Source organism: Bidens hawaiensis, unplaced genomic scaffold, assembly GCF_021521415.1.
Source record: "Bidens hawaiensis isolate Kalapana, Puna unplaced genomic scaffold, B.hawaiensis_p1.1 tig00000780_1, whole genome shotgun sequence".
Taxonomy (NCBI): Eukaryota; Viridiplantae; Streptophyta; class Magnoliopsida; order Asterales; family Asteraceae; genus Bidens; species Bidens hawaiensis.
Genome location: NW_027491045.1, coordinates 3718100 through 3738937, shown reverse-complemented (window position 1 = coordinate 3738937; position 20838 = coordinate 3718100). Strand labels below are relative to the sequence as shown.

At 34.9% G+C, this 20838-nt stretch overlaps 2 protein-coding genes, 2 long non-coding RNA genes and 1 pseudogene across 5 annotated transcripts; 2 read left to right on the top strand and 3 right to left on the bottom strand.

Moving 5' to 3' along the window:
* LOC143535884 (zinc finger BED domain-containing protein RICESLEEPER 3-like) lies at window positions 1-771 on the top strand. Its single transcript, XM_077030015.1, has 2 exons — window positions 1-295; window positions 365-771. The coding sequence occupies exons 1-2, from the start codon at window positions 1-3 to the stop codon at window positions 769-771; spliced, it is 702 nt and encodes a 233-aa protein (XP_076886130.1).
* Window positions 772-5002: 4231 nt separating this feature from the next.
* On the top strand, window positions 5003-12035 carry LOC143538540 (protein SLOW WALKER 2-like; annotated as a pseudogene). Its single transcript, XR_013136261.1, has 17 exons — window positions 5003-5690; window position 6041; window positions 7152-7227; window positions 7801-7920; window positions 8063-8138; window positions 8245-8313; window positions 8431-8511; window positions 8578-8649; window positions 8734-8826; window positions 8925-9077; window positions 9157-9240; window positions 9320-9463; window positions 9558-9647; window positions 9731-9813; window positions 9906-10258; window positions 10852-11071; window positions 11150-12035. The product of XR_013136261.1 is annotated as a protein SLOW WALKER 2-like (transcript).
* Window positions 12036-12519: 484 nt separating this feature from the next.
* LOC143537094 (17.4 kDa class III heat shock protein-like) lies at window positions 12520-14112 on the bottom strand. The gene is made up of 2 exons (XM_077030940.1): window positions 13854-14112; window positions 12520-12814 (listed from the first exon to the last, which is right to left on the bottom strand). Exons 1-2 carry the CDS (start codon window positions 14088-14090, stop codon window positions 12557-12559), a joined length of 495 nt encoding a protein of 164 aa, XP_076887055.1. The 5' UTR covers window positions 14091-14112; the 3' UTR covers window positions 12520-12556.
* A 4686-nt stretch (window positions 14113-18798) lies between these two features.
* Window positions 18799-19377, bottom strand: LOC143537088 (uncharacterized). The gene is made up of 3 exons (XR_013135985.1): window positions 19307-19377; window positions 19138-19215; window positions 18799-18840 (listed from the first exon to the last, which is right to left on the bottom strand). It is a non-coding gene; the product is annotated as an uncharacterized LOC143537088 (long non-coding RNA).
* Window positions 19378-19647: 270 nt separating this feature from the next.
* LOC143537080 (uncharacterized) lies at window positions 19648-20060 on the bottom strand. The gene is made up of 3 exons (XR_013135982.1): window positions 19969-20060; window positions 19817-19881; window positions 19648-19725 (listed from the first exon to the last, which is right to left on the bottom strand). It is a non-coding gene; the product is annotated as an uncharacterized LOC143537080 (long non-coding RNA).
* Window positions 20061-20838: the final 778 nt, after the last annotated feature.

Below are 20838 nucleotides of genomic sequence, written 5' to 3'. Positions count from 1 at the left end.
ATGGCATCACAAGGTGATAAATTTGCTTCAGACACTTGTACTCCTACTCCCGTTGCTTCAAACACTCCTACTTATTCTACTCCTCAAGGAAGCAGTGAAGGGGTACATGATTCTAATGAACCACCACCAACTAACTTTACTACCCACGATGAGTCTAACCTTGATGATACTTTTGAAGATGGTCAAAATGTCGGTGGTAAAAGGAAAAGATCTGCCGTGTGGAACCATTTTAAATTAATGAAAGTGAACGGTGAAGATAAGGCGGAATGTAACTATTGTAAGAAAAAGCTAGGAGGTTCAAGCAAAAACGGCACATCGCATTTACGAGATCATTTTGAACGTTGTCCAAGACGAACTGTTAAAGATATACGACAAAGCATCTTGATTATGGAGCAAAAGAAAGTTGATGGTAGTTCATCATATCTCTCCAACTACACGTTTAATCCAGACAACTCAAGGAGAGATCTCGCGGAGATGATTATTGTGCACGAGTATCCTCTTACAACGGTGGACCATCATGGTTTTAGAAAGTTTGTTCAAGGTCTTCAACCTTTGTTTAAGGTTCCGAGTCGAAATACCATCAAGAGCGACATTTTAAAAATTTATGAATATGAAAGGGTGAAAACTAAGAAACTATTAGGGAGGATCACAAGTAGAGTGGCAATAACTACTGATATGTGGACAGCTAACCATCAAAGAAAAGGGTTTATGGCCGTCACTGCACACTTTATAGATGACTCTTGGAACTTGCAAAGCCGAATCATGAGGTAAAGCATATATATTGTACAAGTCTAATATAAAGTTAGTTTAAAACTTTAAATGTATTTTACACTTATATTGATGCATAAATTTTATATAGGTTTATTTATGTGCCTGCACCACATACAGCTGATGTTCTTGCAGATACGCTATATGATTGTCTATGTGATTGGAATATTGATAGAAAAGTGTCTGCTCTTACCGTTGATAATTGTACCACAAATGATGCAATTATCAACAAGTTACTACAGAAGCTTCCATTGAGATCACTCATGAGGAAAGGAGAGTTGTTTCATATGCGTTGTTGCGCGCACATTCTCAATTTGATTGTTCAAGATGGTTTGTCTGTTATTGAGGATGGGATTGAAAGAATTAGAGATAGTGTTTTATTTTGGTCTGCATCAGGAAAAAGAGAGCAAAAATTTGAGGAAGCAGCCAATCAACTTGAAATGGAATACACAAAGAAACTGATCGTTGATTGCAAGACTCGCTGGAACTCTACTTATTTGATGCTTAGTGTTGCTATACCTTATAGACATGTTTTCACGCGATTAAAGCAAAGATAGCCCAGGTATACTAGTTTGCCTACGGACCTTGATTGGGACTTAGCAACTGAGATATGTAACAAGCTACAACTATTCTATCGGGTAACTCTTTTGTTTTCTGGTAACAAGTATCCTACTGCTAATGTCTTTTTCCCTTTGATATGTGAGATTCGTTTTTCTATGCGGGAGTGGACTAAGTCTTCTATTGTTGACATTAGTCTAATGGCGTATAAAATGAGTATCAAGTTTGATAAATATTGGTCTGTAATTCATGGGATTATGGGGATGGCTGCGGTTTTAGATCCACGTTACAAGCTAAAATACGTAGAGTTGCTTATGCCTGCCTTATACGGTGAAGAAATGGCAAAGGAAGAGTTTAAATCTCTTGAGGATTTTGTCCGAGCTTTTTTTAAAGAATATGAATCTACCAACTCACGTGGTAAAAACTACTATGAAGGTATAATCATATTAATATTTAATGAGTATAAATATAAATTGCTAATATTTGATTTATCTTGATTCACATTAATTTATAGGTGGTGGTTCTAGTTCATCTTTATTCAGTTCGGGGTTGTCAGAGTGTTCTTCTGGTGGATTCCAAAAATTCCTATCTGACATTAAATCCAAAGCTAAGGTGAATGATGACTTGAATGATATGGCAGAGTTAGATAACTACTTGAAAGAAAATCTTTTGCCTGATGAAGTAGAACTGGATTTGTTGCTTTGGTGGAAGACAAATGGAGGTATCCGACACTTCAAAGGATGGCAAAAGATGTATTGGCAATTCCAGTTTCCACCGTTGCCTCTGAATCTGCGTTCAGTACAAGTGGAAGATTAATAAGTCCTCACCGAAGTCGACTTCACCCAAAAACTTTGGAGGCTTTAATGTGTGCTCAAAGTTGGTTGTTGAATGAGATTCGAGGTAACGCTATATTGAATATTACATTATTACTCATGTTATTTATCTTCATAATCATGAATATATGTTTATGTTATTACTATTAAATATAGAAACTTGTTCGGAAGAGACCGAGGCATATTGCCGCACCATTGAATATGAAATGGATGTGGAAGAGGTAATAATATTTATAAAATTTACTATTTTTGTAACATAGCTTTTATTCTTTTAACTTGGTTGATTTATTGATAAATATTCTTAATGTAGGTAGGTACTAAAGAAAGTGGCACGACGACTTTGGATGATTTGGTTTGATTTGGTATTTAGATTTGGTCGCAAGTTTGTAGTTTGTGTATTTGGCATGATTTTTCGGCCATGTAGACTTGGTTTTATTTCCTTTGTAACATATTGTTTCAGCTTTCATGTGTGTGATGCAGAAGTTTATTTCGATAAATGTTCAGTTATGTGATGAACCAATTTCTGGTCGGGTCGGATCGGTTTCGGGTTTTCGGGTTCGGGGACGGGGCGGGTCGGGGGGGTACAAAAAACCAAACGGGGAATCCCCGATTTAAACCCGACGGGTAATGGGGCGGGTACGGGGATGGTTTTTGGTTTCGGGTTCGGGTTCGGGTTAAGCAAAACCCGCCCCAAACCCGCCCCGTTGCCATTCCTATCTCTACTATGCTTTAATTATAATATAAGACCTTCTTGTTGCGTTTAATGTGGCCAGTTTGTGTTCAACGTAGGGCTGTTTAAAAAGTTCGCGGTTCGTAGCTCGCTCGAAATTAGCTTGAAAAAACTCTGGCTCAAAAAAGCTCATTTTTAATTGAGCTTGCCTCGATTTCTACACGAGCCGAGCTCGAGCTAGGGTCAGCTCGGCTCGTGGCTCGTTCTTGGCTCGATTCGTTAGCTCGGCTCGTTGGGTTGTTTCGATTAAACCCTAAATTTTTAATATTTATATATAATAATAGCATACCAATAAAATATTATGTCACTCGATTCTTAAAACCTTATAAAAAGAATAACTAAAATAAAATATATAAAGAATTCTTGTCTTTTATATATCAAAATGTGTAAAATATAAAATAAAAAAAAATTAAAGGAGCCTGGCTCGACGAGCTCGAGCTCGATTTTTCAGCTCGATAAAGAAAACGAGCCAAGCTCGAGCCAGCTCGGTTAAGTTCGAGCTCGACTCGGCTCGTTTACAACCCTAGTTCAACGAATAATAAGGTCGTTTCAGTTTGGATTTCGGGTTTTTTTTATCAGTTTTTAGATTTCCTGAACGCCCCTAGTTTCTAATGTGACTCGAATAGTATTTGCTTGTTAAATTTTATGAAGTATGTGCTATGGAGGAATGTGTTGTAGAATCTCTAAATTAAAAATATGTCCGAGAGGATGGGTGATTGTTTTTTTCGGTATGTCATGGACTTGTCAATATAAGCTCACACATATATTATCAATTGACCCGTCCCACATATATTAGCTTTCTCATTGCTTAGGGGTGATGAATAATCCACACTATCATCGAGTAGTGGGATGCTTATCACCATATACAAACCTGAAGTCGCATGCTACTTCGGTTGAATAATATATGTTGTGTGGCCTCCTTTCACTCGACTATGAATAGATATATGTACGCATGTGTGTAATTGGATGTTGGAGAACTTGTTTTCTCATGATTCATGATTTCATGATATAATATAATATCATATTGCTATATGATTGATTATGCTCATAAGGTGGTCACTCAAGACCGAGACAATTTCAAAAGATGCATTTGATGAATGTTTTAGGTTAGGTCCGGATAATTGTATGAGATGTGTTGTGATATTTTTTAAGTTAATACAATTAAGTCAATTAAAATCCTTACTAAAAACTTTAATAATAATAAGTCTTACTACTACTCAACGTTATCATTGGTCTAGGTTATTATTGATATAGCAACTAAGGGATCAAGTTGTTGTAGTTGATCTCATTTACAATTGTTGGCCTGTAGCAACTTACTACAAACAATCAATTACCATTAATAATTAACATATTGTCGTTGAGGCTCTACTCCTTGGACCCCACTTAAGTGCAATCCTCTCGGTGCCAATGGTTTAGAGAAGTTCGTTCCCGAGAACCCTTAGCGATTCCTAGATACTATAAACCATAATAGTCTTGAATGAATATTTAATCTACACACCTTACAACTACTATATGTTTCATATTTAGTTCAAGTAGATACCAATCATTAAAATGATTTGATAACACTAAAACCAACACAAGCTCATATTGGACTACCCTTTCCAGGGTGACGCCTTTGTCACATCACAACCATTTTAACCAATAGTCATTCGTCATATCACAACACTACTGCCACCAAAGGGCGTTAGCCACTTAGGTGTTTGTTGGTTAGCACCCGCCCACACTTTGAATAGGTTGGGTCCACCTGTCTTTACCAATCACATACAAACACACATGTAAAATGTAAATACGCACATTCAAAATTTCCCATGTTATTGAAATTCCAGTTAAATCACAATAAGATAGTTAAAGGAATAAATTAGTTTATTAAACGAGCTTTCTAGTCTTGAGCACGAGCTTGTTTAAGCTTGGCTCGATCGAGCTTTTTCATAAGCCGATCTCAAGTAGCTCACGAGCAACTTAGCTAGTTTGCGTCACAACAGATACCAACAATGCCTTTTTACCACATCTCGGTCTTTAGTTTTCAGTAGATATTTAACCAGCTTCAAACTCAAAACGGCCTTAAACCCTAAAAACACACCTTCAGTGTTCTCTGACGCCGCCACCACCACCACCACCACCACCAGTCGCCGGAAAAAATGGCAATCAAGAAGAAACCACCACCATCCAATCCCACCGCCACCACCACCACCACCACCACCACTGACACCAATCTCCAATCAGAAATCGCCAATTTCGCCTCTTCACTCGGCCTCTCTTCCTCCACTCCTTCCTCCGGCTTCAACGACATCGACTTCCGTAAACCTACAAAAGCACGAGCGGCAAATAATAATAATAATAATAATAATAATAATAATAATAATAATAAAGCACGTCCGATTAAACCTAGGGCTCAACCACAACCACAACTACCAGCTGATAACAATTCAATTTCAAAAGCATTCGATAAATACAAGCATTTAGAGAAACTGCCTTTAATGAAGGCTAACACATTAGGCGTGTGGTACGCGGACGCGGCAGAGCTGGAAGAGAGGGTAATCGGAACCGGTGCGAGTCGGAAGAAGGCGGTGGCGAAGGACGTGAAGGAGTGGGAGAGGTTGGTGGAGAGTAAGGAGGAGTTAGGTGAGAGGTTGTTGGCGCAGTACGCGAATAATTACGAGCAGTCGAGAGGACAGAGTGGGGATATTAAGATGGTGTTGGCGACTATGAGGTCGGGTACGGTCACGGATAAGGTGTCTGCGCATTCGGTCTTGGTTGGGGATAATCCGATAGCGAATGTTAAGTCGATTGATTCGGTCTTGGTTGGGGATAATCCGATAGCGAATGTTAAGTCGATTGATTCGTTGTTAGGTATGTTTGTTTAGTTGAAGTAATTGTTTTTTTTAAACATAGATAACACATGTTTTGCATAATGCGCGATAAATTACTTGTAGATTATGCTTAAACATAGAGTTAAGAGACTTTAGGGGGTGTTTGGCCTAGCTTTTTAACCAAGCTTATAGCTTTTTTAGCTTTTTTTTTACAAAATAAGCTTAATTTGGTGTTTGGTTTAGCTTTTTAAGCTTATGCTTATTAGCTTATATAAGCTAATTTAAAGAAGCTTATTTGAAGGTGGTTTTTTAGCTTATTTGAAGTAACTTATTTGTGTAAGGGTGTAAGTTACTCATTTGTCCTCAAATGGTGGTAGATTAGTAGTTATTGTAGCAACTTATTACTCTAACAAGTTAAAGAATGGTGGACTTAACAAATTATTAAGACACATAATTAACTTGTAGAATATAAGCTAATTCAAACACTTAAAAATAGCTTATCAAATAATAGAAAATAAGCTATAAGCTAATTTAAAATATAAGCATCATCATCATCATCATCATCGTACTCAGTATATCCCACCAATAGCAAAGCTAAAATATAAGCATAAGAAAATATAAAAACTAGGCCAAACACCCCCTTAGAGCATGTTTGGGATTGAGTTTGAAAAATGCTTATTGGCTTTTTCAAAAAGTCGTTTTGAAAAGCTATGATTTGTGGCTTTTTGAAAATTGCTTTTTAACCCTTTCAAAAAGTTAAAATAAAAAGAATTTTTGTGATTGCCAAACTCATTTTAGCTTATTGGCTTTTTAAAAACACCAACAAGTCAATAAGCACTTTTCAAACTTAATCCCAAACATGCTCTTATTTTGGTTATGCATAAAACTTTTTTTGGTGGTATTATAGTTTTTTTTGAAGTTATGAATTTAAACTCTGATTTTTTAGTGTTTAAAAGTTAACAGATTAAAGTGATAATCATCGTACTCAGTAAATCTCACTAGTAGCAAAGCTATGGTAGGGTCTTAGTTATCAAATTAAGTCGATTTATTTGCTTTTAGGTACATTTGGTTGATTGAAATAAGCTAGAAGAGTAATAGCCTAGAAGAGCGATAACACGTATTTTGCATAATGCATGATGCGGTCTGATGAGTGATAAATTACTTGTAGCTTATACATAGACTACTTGTACACATCGAGTTAAAAAGGACTTTTTCCGGTCATACATAAAACTTTTTGATGGTACTATAGTTTTTTTTGAACTTATGAATTGAAACTTTGATTTTTAAGTGTTTTAAAGATAACAAATTAAAGTATTATTTATAAATAGTTTCTTTTGGTATCAGTATCAAACCGCATCACACATTTTAAACCAAGGTTCTGATGTTGGACGAAGATTGATTTTGGTATAAAGAGAGTTGATTTGAATATGGACTTGTTATTGTGATTTGTAGGTATGGTGACATCGAAAGTTGGGAAGCGGTATGCTTTTACGGGATTTGAAGCATTGAAGGAAATGTTCATATCATGGTTGGCACCTACCTGCTAAATGTTTATTCAGTAGAAGTTATTATCTATTGTTGAATTTCATGATCTATGAGTAGTAGGATCAAGATTGAGCATGGCTAGGATCGATCGGCTATAGGTTAAAATTGAGCAAGTTATATAATGGTTCAAATAAAGAATTAGCAATCCTTAATAAGCGACTACCAGTATGTTCTTTGTAAAAAATAACAAAACTTTTCTGACATATAAGTGTGTAACATGTTACATATTTAAAAAAGTGTGTAAAGGTTGTTTATAATGTCAGTTCAGTTAATTTGGTTGTTTATGCACACATAACCATAACCAAATCATCATTTTTTCAATTGGTTATTTCTGTTATGTGGCTTTTCTGCTCACATTTATCGGTTGCATCTATCCTATGATCACCGATTGATTCTGGCTTTACCTTTCTGTGGGGTGTTTTTATAATAGATTTCCAACTTATGCAGTTCTTAGCTAGTTCTTTCAGAATTTGGCCTTGTATTATTTGTGAAATAATATGATATTGTAACCTCATTATCTTTGTAATAACTAGTTAGTATTCTTTGTTTTTATCAGTTTATTACCTGATCGTAAGCTGAAGAGGCTTTTTCAACAACCTTTGAATCACCTTTCCGAATCAAAGGATAGCAACTCCCTTCTTTTATTCTGGCATTATGAGGAATGCTTAAAAGAAAGGTACATCAAACACCGTTTCGAAAGTATTTCACCACGTTAAATTTATAGACGATTCAATAGCAGTATAAAGAATTTAATATAAAGAAGAAAAGCGGAGGAACTCAGTATATTCATTTAATTTGTTTTTTGTGTTTGAACTCAGATACAAGCGCTATATAGATGCACTTGAAGAAGCTTCTAAAGATGTACTAGCCACACTTAAGGATAAATCATTAAAGGTTTGTTTACCTTTACGTTTTAGTGCTTTACCTAGATATTTATTTGCAATAAACTCTATGCATGCAAGCTTTAATAACCTGGGATTTTTTTATATAATACTTGCAGACTATTTATGCATTGCTGAGGAGCAGGTCAGAACAAGAACACAAATTGCTCGTTGCACTTGTGAATAAGGTTTATATGTTGACATCTCATTTATAAAAAGACAATAGTTTAATAATTAATGCTGGCTGTCACTGCATTTTTGTGTTTATGAAATTGAATTTTATTATTTTGGTTTCTTGTCTGCAGCTTGGGGACCCTGAAAATAAGGCTGCATCTAATGCAGATTATTTATTGTCAAAGCTTTTGTCAGATCATCCAAATATGAAGGTATACAATTCTGTACTACAAAATATTATAATATTTGATTTTATTGATGTTTTTTAACTTTTACAGGCGGTTGTGATTCATGAAGTGGATCAATTTCTTTTCAGACGTCACTTGGTGATGCGAGCTAAATACCATGCTGTATGTTTTAAAATTCAAACACTTCAAAAGTTAATTTCTCGATCATCAAATTAGCATCTGATGCATACTGTTTATTATGAGCAGGTTAACTTTTTGAGCCAGGTTCGCCTGAGTCACCATGGTGACGGGCCAAAAGTGGCAAAACGGTTAGTAGAGGTGTATTTTGCTTTATTCAAGGTAATGTGTAAAAAAATATTAAGTATTTGAACAAATTTTTTTAGCTTTGACTGTTTATAAATAATGCAATAACACCAAGTTAAATTTCATCGTTTCAGTTGCTTATCTCTGAAGCTGGTGGAAATAATAAGCAGAAAAAGGACAACGAAGAAATTAAGAAAACTTCTAGCTCTTCCAAGGACAAAGATTCTAAAACTGATACAGATTCTCATGTTGAAATGGACTCACGATTGTTATCAGCTCTTTTAACAGTTAGTATATGTTTTCTTTTGGTTTACGTGTGCAATATAAAATCATTTCAACATGATTTATTTTTTTTTAATTCAACAGGGGGTTAACAGGGCTTTTCCTTATGTCTCAAGCAGCGAAGCAGATGACATTGTTGAAGCTCAGACTCCAATGCTCTTTCAGCTGGTAATGTCATTAATAAATTTGATTCTTTTCTTTAGGCGTATATTTTTGTTAAGACATGCTTTTACTTGTTTAATTGCAGGTTCATTCTAAGAACTTTAATGTTGGAGTTCAAGCATTAATGCTTCTTGATAAAATTTCATCAAAAAATCAAGTTGTTAGTGATCGGTTTTATCGCGCATTATACTCGAAACTCTTACTTCCTTCTGCAATGAACACTTCCAAGGTAACTTACCTTGTTGAGGATCCTATTTAGCATGTTATTAACATGAATATCACAAATAGTTACCAAAATTTCTATGGGTACAAATCTTTTTTAGGAAGAGCTGTTCATTGGTCTTCTTTTACGAGCTATGAAAAACGATCTTAACTTAAAGAGAGTGGCTGCTTTTGCAAAACGTTTGTTGCAGGTAAGTTATCAAAACTTTACATGCACATATATAATATATTTGACTTGACTATTCAAGTATTTACTGTTTAAGATATTGTACAGGTTTCCCTTCAGCAGCCGCCTCAGTATACTTGTGCATGTCTCTTTCTTCTTTCTGAAGTTCTCAAGTCAAGACCTCCTCTGTGGTAAGGCTCTTTATTTTTATCATTTTTGGATTAATATATGACTGTAAGAATTAATAAGTTAATTAATTAATTTATTAACTCTTGCTGTGCAGGAACATGGTACTACAGAACGAGATGGTCGATGAAGAAATTGAACATTTTGAAGACATAATTGAAGAAACAGAACCAGATAAAGCAGCAGGTGGGGTGAAGACGTTCGTCATAAAGACGGTGTGGATGATAATGAAGATGATGTTGAGGATGACGGTGGGTCCCCACCTCCTAGTTCTGATGACGAGTTTTCAGATAAAGAAGATGATGGCGACTTGTTAGAGTTTGAAGGTTTGACTAATCTTCAGGAGACTAAAAAGAAATCTGGTCAAACCGGAAGTCAACCACAAGTACGAGATGCAAAGTCTTCACTACCTGGAGGATACGACCCTCGTCATAGAGAACCTAGCTATTGGTATTTTTATCTACTAATAAATTATTGTTTTAGTTTTTCACTTTTTAACTGTGTGTATATATATAGGGTGAGGATCCTAAGATAACTTTTTGAAATTGAGAGCTTTGAGAACCATTTTGAGCCACAAAATACCTCTTAAAAAGTATTTAAAAAAATTATAAAACGAAAAAAAATGAAAATTATAAAAATGTAAAAAAAAATTATTTTTCATCCCAGTTTCATTAAAAAAAATCTAATTATACACATATGTTTATTTGTATTTAATCTCGATTTACATAATGTACACATATGTACATTATCATTTATTTTAATTGTACATATGTGTATAAAGAATAACACGTATAAAATTAAAAAAAATAAGTATTATACATATGTGTATAATTTTGCTAAACTGATATTTTTTAAAATTTTTTTATGAAACCGGGATGAAAATAAACTTTTTTGGTTTTTTACTTTTTTTATTTTTTTGTTTTACATTTTTTTTAATTTTTTTAAAAAAGATTTTTTTTTGTTCAAAATGGTTCTCTCTCTCTCTCTCTCTCTCACACACACACACACATATATATATATTAAAATTTTGGTGATTATGACAGCAATGCAGAGCGTACGAGTTGGTGGGAATTGATGGTGCTAGCTTCACACGTGCATCCTTCGGTTTCAACCATGGCTAAAACCCTTCTGTCTGGAGCCACCATCGTCTACAACGGAAACCCGTTAATTGATCTTTCACTTGCTTTCTTAGACAAGTTCATGGAGAAAAAACCAAAAGAAAGAAATTGGCACGGTGGCTCCAGCATTGAACCCGCCAAACAGGTCAGTTTGTAACCATGTATTCTTTTATTAGGCTATCTTTTTTTTAATAATATGACTGAATCATGTATTGTTATACAGCTTGATATGAACAAGCCATTGATCGGGGCGGATATTCTTCAGTTAGATGAAACGGATGTAGCACCGGAAGATGTTATTTTCCACAGGTTTTACATGAACAAAATGAATTCTTCAAAGAAACCCAAAAAGAAAAAGAAAAAGTCGGGAGACGACGAGGCAGCTGACTTCGACTTAGTAGGCGAGGAAGGTGAAGACGACGAAAGTGACAATGAAGAAATTGACGCCATCTTGGATTCCACAAACACCGCTCTAGTTGCTGACGGTGATTATGATTACGATGACCTGGATCAAATTGCTGACGATGATGATAACGATTTGGTTGATAATGATAGTGATGACGGTATGGAGTTTCCAGATGATATGTCGGAAGATGATGAGGTGGTGGACAACGAAGATGATGATGATGATGTCAATGTTGGTGATGCGCAAGACGGAAGTGATGATGAGGATGATGTGTTTGAGGTTAAGCCGTCGAGGAAGAGGAAGACACGAGGGAAGACTGGCGCGTCTCCGTTTGCAAGCATTGAAGATTATGAGCATTTGATGGAGGATAATGATGATGAGAATGAAAATGAAGATGAAAATGCGAAAAGCCCGAAAAAAGATAAGAAGTTTAAGAGGGGTAAAAGTTCAAGTCCAAATCCAAAAAGAAGAAGGCTTCCAAAGATTAAGGTTTGATGTTATTGTGTTCGGTTGTGTTTTAACTCAAATCTGCTTAAAAGTCGTAAGGAACAAATGATGATCCGGAAATAGCAAGGAGACGGTGAACAAGTAGGCCGTTTGAGCATTCTTAGATAAAATACAGTAGTATGGTGGTTTTGTGAGAAATATTCAATTTTGGTTACTTTATTATACATTCTTGTATGCTACTATCGAGTTCGTTCTAGCGTTTAAAGGATGCTGCATGATATTCGTTAATACGATTTTGTTCTGTCATTTATAACTTTGTACTTGTCTTGTGATTTTAGTGTTAGGCAAATGTTTGCTTAGAATTACACATTGTACTTGTCTTGTGATTTTAGTGTTAGGGAAATGCGTGTTTAGTATGGTATTACCCTTATAGTTATACAATTTCATTTACACATTTTAACTCAGGTGTTCAAAACCGAATATCCCATACATTTTTACGCATGTGGCACTTAGTAAGCATTTCAAAGTTTTGTGAAAAACAAGTGCCCTTGGCCGTGTTTTAGCCCAAAATGACAGAATAAGGCCACGACTACAGATGGTTTAAGTAAAGACACAAAAAGTACTTGATTCGACTAAAACAACAATAGGTCTACACAATGCATTCCAATTATGACCATTTTACAGTCACCACCATAGCATAATAGTAGCACTAGCAAGCCACACTACCTAATAGCTAGCTACAACATCCCAACTATCATAAACATTGACACACATAATTTAAGAAATTTTAACTTCAACGGTTTTGGACTTGGGTGCCGGAGGTATCTTCTCGACCACCACAGTCAACACTCCGTTTTCGCACTTGGCTGTGATCGCTGACACGTTACAGTTTTTGGGCAGCCGAAATTTCCTAACCATCTTCCCAGTCCTCCTTTCCAGTCTTAGGTACTTAAACCCTTCTTCATCTTCCTTTTCCTCGCGCTTACGCTTCCCGTTGCTCCTTACTACCAACAAGTTTTCTTCTTCCACCGTCACCTACAACAACATCAAGGATTCAATCGATATAACTCAAAAGATAATATACTTTATAATTCTCAATAATTTAAGGGTGTTAAACAGGTCGTGTTCGTGGGTTGATAAGTCCAAACACACCCCAACCCAAAAGTTTTTTTCACTTATTAATTATAATTTTTTATAACTAAAAATTTATTATAACATTTACATTTTAACTAAACAAATATTATGTTAATTTTTTATAACTAAAAATTTATTATATCATTTACATTTTAACTAAAAATTTAATTTTTAAATAAAACACGTTTTAAAATAACTTTTTATAACAAATTAAAATTTATATAAATTTATTATTATGTTAATTTTAGGATACCCAAACAATTTAATTTACCCAAACAATTTAATTTATTAAATAAAACACGTTTTAAAACAATTTAATACAAAATAAATACTTTAAAATACAAATATTATGTTAATTTTAGAATGCCCAATCAATTTAATTTATTAAATAAAACACATTTTAGAATTTTAAAATAGAAAATAAATACATTAAACAGGTCATGAAACACTGCAATGTTGATCCGAACATAACCCATTTAGCTAAATAGGTTTGCGTGACACAAAACTGACCCCAACCCATTTATACCAAACACAAATCCACGAATTTAATTTCGTGTTAGGTTCGTATCATGTTAAAAATTCACAGCCTACCAATATTATCATCAAGGAACTTAACTCGAAACCTTAATTGCACATAACCCCATGTTTCTCATTCAAAACCCTATCCCGATTGTTCACAATGTCTAACCATCACTTGCTTTATATACGCTACACATAACTTGTAACTTACTAACCAACACGTTACCAAATTTTAAATAAATAAATTAAATTTAATTAGTAAAACTTAATTAACTTTGACCGACTTGTCAACTTTGGTCCTCCTATATTCACCAACTTATGAATACAGTCTGAAATTACCGACACAATAACATGTCCAATCTCAAGTCATTTTTTTCGTTGCGAATTTTCGATTAGTTTAGTTAATATTTAAATCAATTACCTGAATGTCGGATTTGGACAAACCAGGGACATCCATGTACATAACCAACTCCTTTGGTGTTTCCACAATATCAACCGGAATGTTTCCTTTCGATTCTTCACCATTTCGGGTTTCGTGGTGAGACCGAGTAGACGGGAACATCAGCTTCTCGATAACACTAGGATGGTGTTCGAGCAAGTGGCTCACTAGACCACCGAAATCAACATCACCAGTGGAAGTAATTGCAACCCTGCTCATGGTATGTTTTAGATGAATAATAATAATAATAATATGATGATGATGATGATGATGATAAGATGATAAGTGAAGTTGTGAGTTGAGGTTTTAATGGAGATGAAGAAGGTTCTTGTTGTTATGGGACATGTCTAGAAGTTTCAGGTATGTTGTTGTCGTGTCACTTGTTGCTAAACTCTAATTTGCAACGTGTCCAGGAGTTGCTAGGAAATATTTATAACGTTTTTTTCGGTTTTTGTTATTTGAGCTTGTTAGGTCGAAAAAAGAAGGGGGCAAAAAATAATGAATTTAGATATTAATATTTTGTTAATTGTAAAATAATAGACTATTATATACTTGACCAAAAATATTTGAGTTACATGTTTATTAGATTTTTAAAAATTACTTAATATAAAACAAAAACCAAACCGTTAGTTCGGTTTTTATAAAAACTTAAAACCAAACCATCGGTTTTGTTTCGGTTCGTTTTTTTGACTTCTTGCACACTTCTAACTGTTACTTTGTGTGATTAAGGAGAGATAGCAACAGCCAAAGCAGCGGCTGCGTGTGATGTCATAATGGTAATTTAATTGCCACTGCTGCAACTCAGTAAACTACTTTATATATTATAATTATTTTTTATTTTTGTTTCATTTTCTTTTTTATAATTTCTATATAAAACTTTTTCTTCTTTACGTTTCGATGTAAAAAGCCGAGTTGTTGTCGATACGCAAACACATGTATATATTCTTTTGATCATATTACAATTTTATAATTTAGGGTTCTCTTTTCCCACATATCATTTTAATTATTGGATATATTTCAAACCAAAATGGAAGAAAATATGTCTAGAGATTTTGAGTTTTTGACGTATATGCTTGCCGTTCAACTTATTAATCTTAATTTCTTTTGTTCGCCTATTAATGGCAATAAAACGTATGAGTTGAACAAAACTTTATTACATAATTCTATTTCTATTATAACTGAAGGTTGATACAAAAATTTGATATATTTTCATTGTAGAAACAAACGAGTGGATTGAACAAAACTTGAATATTTTTATGCATATACAAAAAAAGTGGTAAAATTATCGTACGCACAAAAGATATATATGAACCCACGAGGAGCCACACTTATTTTAAGAAATTTTAATGGAATTGGGTCGACCACTACACCAGGCCACACTAATCTATTGCGACATTAATGTAAGTGTCATATATTTGTATAAAACCCCCAATCAACATCAACAAACCAACCACATTAAACTTGACTCGTGAACATATATATGTCAACTTCCATCAAGAGTAGCTTGATCTCATAACGAGTCTAATAATTTAAAATGGCGAGTTCAATAACCAATTAACCGCTCAAGAAGCAGGTTAATCAGGATATTCATGACATAAAGAATCTCTACGATTCACATAATACTTTTAATTAAAAAGAATCTCTTCAATATATTCATATTTTTATAACTAGTGGGAAACTCGCGCGATGCAGCGGGGGCTTAACGTGAATCCGTTAGGTATCGTTTTAGATTTTGACGGAAACAGTATGGTGTTAAAGCTCTCAATAACCAAAAGAGAGCCCACAAAATCAGTCGTAATATGATCAAAATGCTATCTACACGAATAGGATCTAGCAACTAATGTTACTCTTGTTAAGCGACTTTAGGATGTCTAATATTGTTTGTAATATAATAAGTATTTGGCATATAAGTGCAGCTATGACAACATTTGTAAGAGTTAAGTTGTATAAAAAATTTATAAGTATGGCAGTAGTTTTTGTTCTTAAGGTTTTAGATGATAAAGATATATATGCAACATCTTTTATAAAAACAATGATATTGCTCTATTGACAAATGAAATAAAGAACATGTGAAGTTTGAAAACAAAGTACTCAAATATGTTTAAATAAAATAGGCAAAAGATTGGCATTTTTATTTCTGTTGACTAAAGCAGTCAACTACCAGCAATCAGACATGATCTCAAGATAAAGGCTAAGAACAAAGAAGGTAAAACTCTCTTACCCATGCAAAAGTCCTTTAGTCCGATATATTAAAGAAAGGGCAAGATGGTAATTTCAACTCATAGCATGGCTGGGTTATGTAATAAATCAAGAAAGTCTTGTATTAAACATTAAAATGAGTCTTTTTTAGTTGATTCACCACTTAACAGCTCTAAATATGTCACTTTTATTCAAACTAACACAAAAAAAATCCAAATAACCAAAATTTAGGGTATCTAATTTAGAAAATACATTAACTAATTAAAAGAGCAATCCATCAACAGCAGGCTCATCATATTAAATTCACTATAATGTTTTAGGAAAAAGGCAAAACATCAACGGACCTGTTTTGACATGTTACCCCAACCCACCCATTTGGAGTTTTAACACATCAAAATACAGAAAGAACTCAGTTCCAGTACGGTCCAATTTTAACCCGATGCGCCTCCTAGACATAAAATAATCTAAATGTTCTTTTAGTAGAGTGGTTTATAGCATAAGTTATCTACAAGCCGATGTAAAAGAAGAAACGAATGAAAACTAACTAATAATAGAAAACTATAAACAACAAACTTGAAAAGCAATGAGGCTATTTAGGATTAGCAATTAGCAATGTAGACTTAGATGCACAACACCAAAAAACTGCATACAGTTGGAATGATTTTAAATGCTGCAAGTATGCAAGTACTCTGGGGAAGCAAGACTTCTTTGATTTTTGAGAGGCAAACAAGTTATTAACTTTGAATTCAAATATGACCATAATTACTTATTTGTTGTCATGTTTACTAAATGCCGCATCAATTATGTTTTTTGGTTGTTAATTTTGTTGGATTTAATGGTCGGTTCGGGTCAAGTCAACGCGACCGACCCGAATGTGACCCGGACTGAGTTACACCGGGGGTAACGAGATATAAACCTACTTAAATGTTAATTAGGCCCGACACAATCAATTAGATGGACCGGATGATGTTAATTAGGTGCGACCGACCCGAATGTGACCCGCACTGCTTCCATCACCGCTAGTTGCGGCTGCTGCTATTGCTTGTTACTGCTGCTGTTGCACAGCTCTCGCCGCCGGAACCCTACCGCCGCCGGAAGTAGACCACCGCCGGAACTCCACCCCAATCACCACCGCCGCTGGTTTTGCTGTTTGCTGCTACTGCAGCTGCTGTCCCGACGCCGCCGCCGCTTTCTGCCGTGCCGCCGCCGTCCATCATCAGCTGTCACCGCCGGAATAGTTGGTGATGTTTGATTGTGTCATATCTAGCTTGTTTCCGTTAAACCCTCGGTGTCTTCCCGATTTCAATAACTGTAAGGCCCCGTTACCGGTAGCCCTACTGTCGTGTTGGATTTACTCATAAACGCAGTTCTAAATATCAGAGTTAATTAAAACATTCGCGGAATATAAAAGCTTTCATAAAACATTTCATAACAAAACACGTCTTGTCTTAAAACATCATTTTGTCTTTCAAAATAAACGAAACATTAAACTTAAACGTCTTGAGTCTTCCGATGCCAGCCTCTTATTCAGTGCCACGTGTCTCCTCAAACGAGCTGCCTCATCCTACTCACCTGCGTGCATACTAAAAGTCAGCTACGCTGAGTGAGTTATAGTTAATCATACACTATACAATACACATAAACTTATATTCTTTCATTCATACTTTCATACTTTCATACTTTCTTTTGTATTAACTTACTTTCATATCTTACGTTATAAAGAGCATTACGCCCTACCTTCCTCGAGTATTATTAGGGCTCGGTACCCTCCTTCCTCGAGTATTATTAGGGCTCGGTACCCTCCTTCCTCGAGTATTATTAGGGCTCGGAACCCTCCTTCCTCGAGTATTGTTAGGGCTCGGTCCCTCTTTCCTCGAATATTAGTAGGGTTCGATTCCCTAGTTCTCGAATATTAGTAGGGTTCGATTCCCTCTTCGTTACCATACAACCATCCTTTCCTTCTTTTATTAACTTTATCACATTCATACACATAAGCATACATATCATACTTACTTTATACTTAGCGTTACAGCCTGACAGTACGTGCAATATCCGAAGATCGTTCACGTACCATCAAGCAATCATTCATACATATCACATCATTCACATAAGGCATACACTGCAATAAAACCATATTAAAATAGCAAATAAAGAAATTATCCAGGCATCAAGATAATTAGATTTATAACAGTAACACTTACATTTGTGGAAGTTGGAGGTTTGCAGAGTTCAACTACATTGGGAGACGGGTCAAGATCAAGCTTCGGGTGTAGGGCTTTCGGTATACGGGCCTCTGCTTCCTACAAGCCCATTTACCAAAAGTAAGGTTGTTGTATAATGCATATTTACATCTGGTTATAACTATATTCAATAATACTAACCATTAAGTCACCATAAGTCCAAGAACTATTAGAAATCAGAGGCAAATCTTTCACCACATTCTCCAACGACATTTTAAGACGTATTTTTGAAGTAATAGGGGATAATGAATCTGTAGGAGAACCCTTAATTCCTGCTTCAATCCCACATTTTCTGTAATCTCTAACCTGCAATGTTCGCCACATCAGAAATGGCATATGCTTTGAAGTTTTAGTTCTACTTAATGTGATTACTTACCGCGCAAGCAACTGCTCCATTGATAAATTTGCATGGTATATCACCCAGACCCTACTTATAGCTTTGCTGTCGGTGGGATTTTACTGGGTATGATTGATTGATTGATTGATTGATCATCCAGGAAATCAGCAGGCAACAAACCACGCTCAATTGCCTTCAAATACAAAAAACAAGAGAGTTGATAAAAGGAAGACTCGTGTTGACCGTTATTATGAAGAAAAAAAAATACTACATTAACTATTTAAATACTAAGATATATGACTTATAATTTAGGAGGTTGGATGCCCTAATATTAAATTTTGGGCCACTTTTAGCCCGTTTAACCAGTTTCATTTTAAGCCAAAGGTTGCTTTTTTTTTACCTGTTTTTAGATAAAATACAACCTAAATAGACTCGTTCATAAGTACAACGGTCAAAATTGCCATTTCCTGACATAAAGATTAACACTCACCGAGAATAGGCTTTCTGAAGTCCGATCATACGGGTGCAATAACTTTGGATCATCTTGTACAGCCTGATTAACTCGATTCTAGAAGCGAGTGCAAACAAGTTAGCTAAAATCAAAGGTAGTGACTTTAAAACCAAATCAGAAATCTAACGTGATGTAACTTGTAACAAACCTCAGAGGGGTTTCTAACCGAGTATCCATCCGGAAAGAGGTTTATAAAGAAAGAAACGTCCGCGTCTGAAAAAAAAACAAATTTGAAAATTAATAAACAGAAAATAAAGAAACCACAACAGAAGTGTATGGGTTAATGATTTTTAGAAATACCTGAAATTTAGGAGGTTGGATGCCCTAATATTAAATTTTGGGCCACTTTTAGCCCGTTTAACCAGTTTCATTTTAAGCCAAAGGTTGCTTTTTTTTTACCTGTTTTTAGATAAAATACAACCTAAATAGACTCGTTCATAAGTACAACGGTCAAAATTGCCATTTCCTGACATAAAGATTAACACTCACCGAGAATAGGCTTTCTGAAGTCCGATCATACGGGTGCAATAACTTTGGATCATCTTGTACAGCCTGATTAACTCGATTCTAGAAGCGAGTGCAAACAAGTTAGCTAAAATCAAAGGTAGTGACTTTAAAACCAAATCAGAAATCTAACGTGATGTAACTTGTAACAAACCTCAGAGGGGTTTCTAACCGAGTATCCATCCGGAAAGAGGTTTATAAAGAAAGAAACGTCCGCGTCTGAAAAAAAAACAAATTTGAAAATTAATAAACAGAAAATAAAGAAACCACAACAGAAGTGTATGGGTTAATGATTTTTAGAAATACCTGAAATTTCAGCTTCGTCTTTATTGTTTTCAGTGACATCCTCCTATAGTATCAGCAAGCAATCAGTTAAAATGAGTTAGGGGTGTGCATGAAACCGAAAAAAAACGATAGCCATAACAAAAAGAGATGTTTGTTTATGTTTTCGTAGAAACCGAACTTCCGCTTTGGCTTTGGTTTTGCACGTACAATTAACCGGAAAAAGACAAACCAAACCGAATTTATCAATGTTACTTTTACATTTATAAACTTTAATAATTTATAAGATATAAGAGATTAATAGATATGTAGCCCATATGTGTAATAATCAATTAGTTATTAACCAACCAAATGTCTTAAGCCCAATTTCATTGTTTTGAGCCAATTCCCGGGCCCCAAAATTTCAAGCTCAAATGGCAAAACCGAAAAAACATGAACTGAACCGAACGGTTTTCAAAAACACAAATCGATGATACAATCATTTTTATTATTATTATTATTTAAAACATAAGTAATATATGCTATTACATTTAATACAAAAAAAAAGTTTAAAAAATTGTACAGCTTTTTTTAACAGAGTTTGGAACCACCCCAATACCCGAGTGAGACAAGATGTAAACCGTCTATACTGATTTTGACACTCCAACTGAACTCACGGAAACCAACCAACCATTATGGAAAACCCCCTTGAGTCAGGTTTCGAGCCTGACACCTCAACACGTCAATGCCATTGAGCCAAAAGGCCAAATGCCAAAAAATATTTATATGCAGCTAATTGTTATATATGTGTTACACATTTTTTTATACTAAATGAATTAGGGTTCATTTTAACAACAAAAAACCAGAAACTGTAACTCAATTTCAATAAAGTAAGACGAAATGAAGCAATTAGAC

What these genes read in the sequence shown, in the direction of transcription:
- LOC143537094 (XM_077030940.1), bottom strand. Translation starts at nt 14,090, where the DNA reads ATGAGCAGGGTTGCAATTACTTCCACTGGTGATGTTGATTTCGGTGGT. An exon ending in TGTCCAAATCCGACATTCAG is followed by an intron (nt 12,815 to 13,853) that starts GTAATTGATTTA and finishes ATGTTGTTGTAG; the next exon opens with GTGACGGTGGAAGAAGAAAA.
- LOC143535884 (XM_077030015.1), top strand. Translation starts at nt 1, where the DNA reads ATGGCATCACAAGGTGATAAATTTGCTTCAGACACTTGTACTCCTACT. An exon ending in TTGTAAGAAAAAGCTAGGAG is followed by an intron (nt 296 to 364) that starts GTTCAAGCAAAA and finishes GAACTGTTAAAG; the next exon opens with ATATACGACAAAGCATCTTG.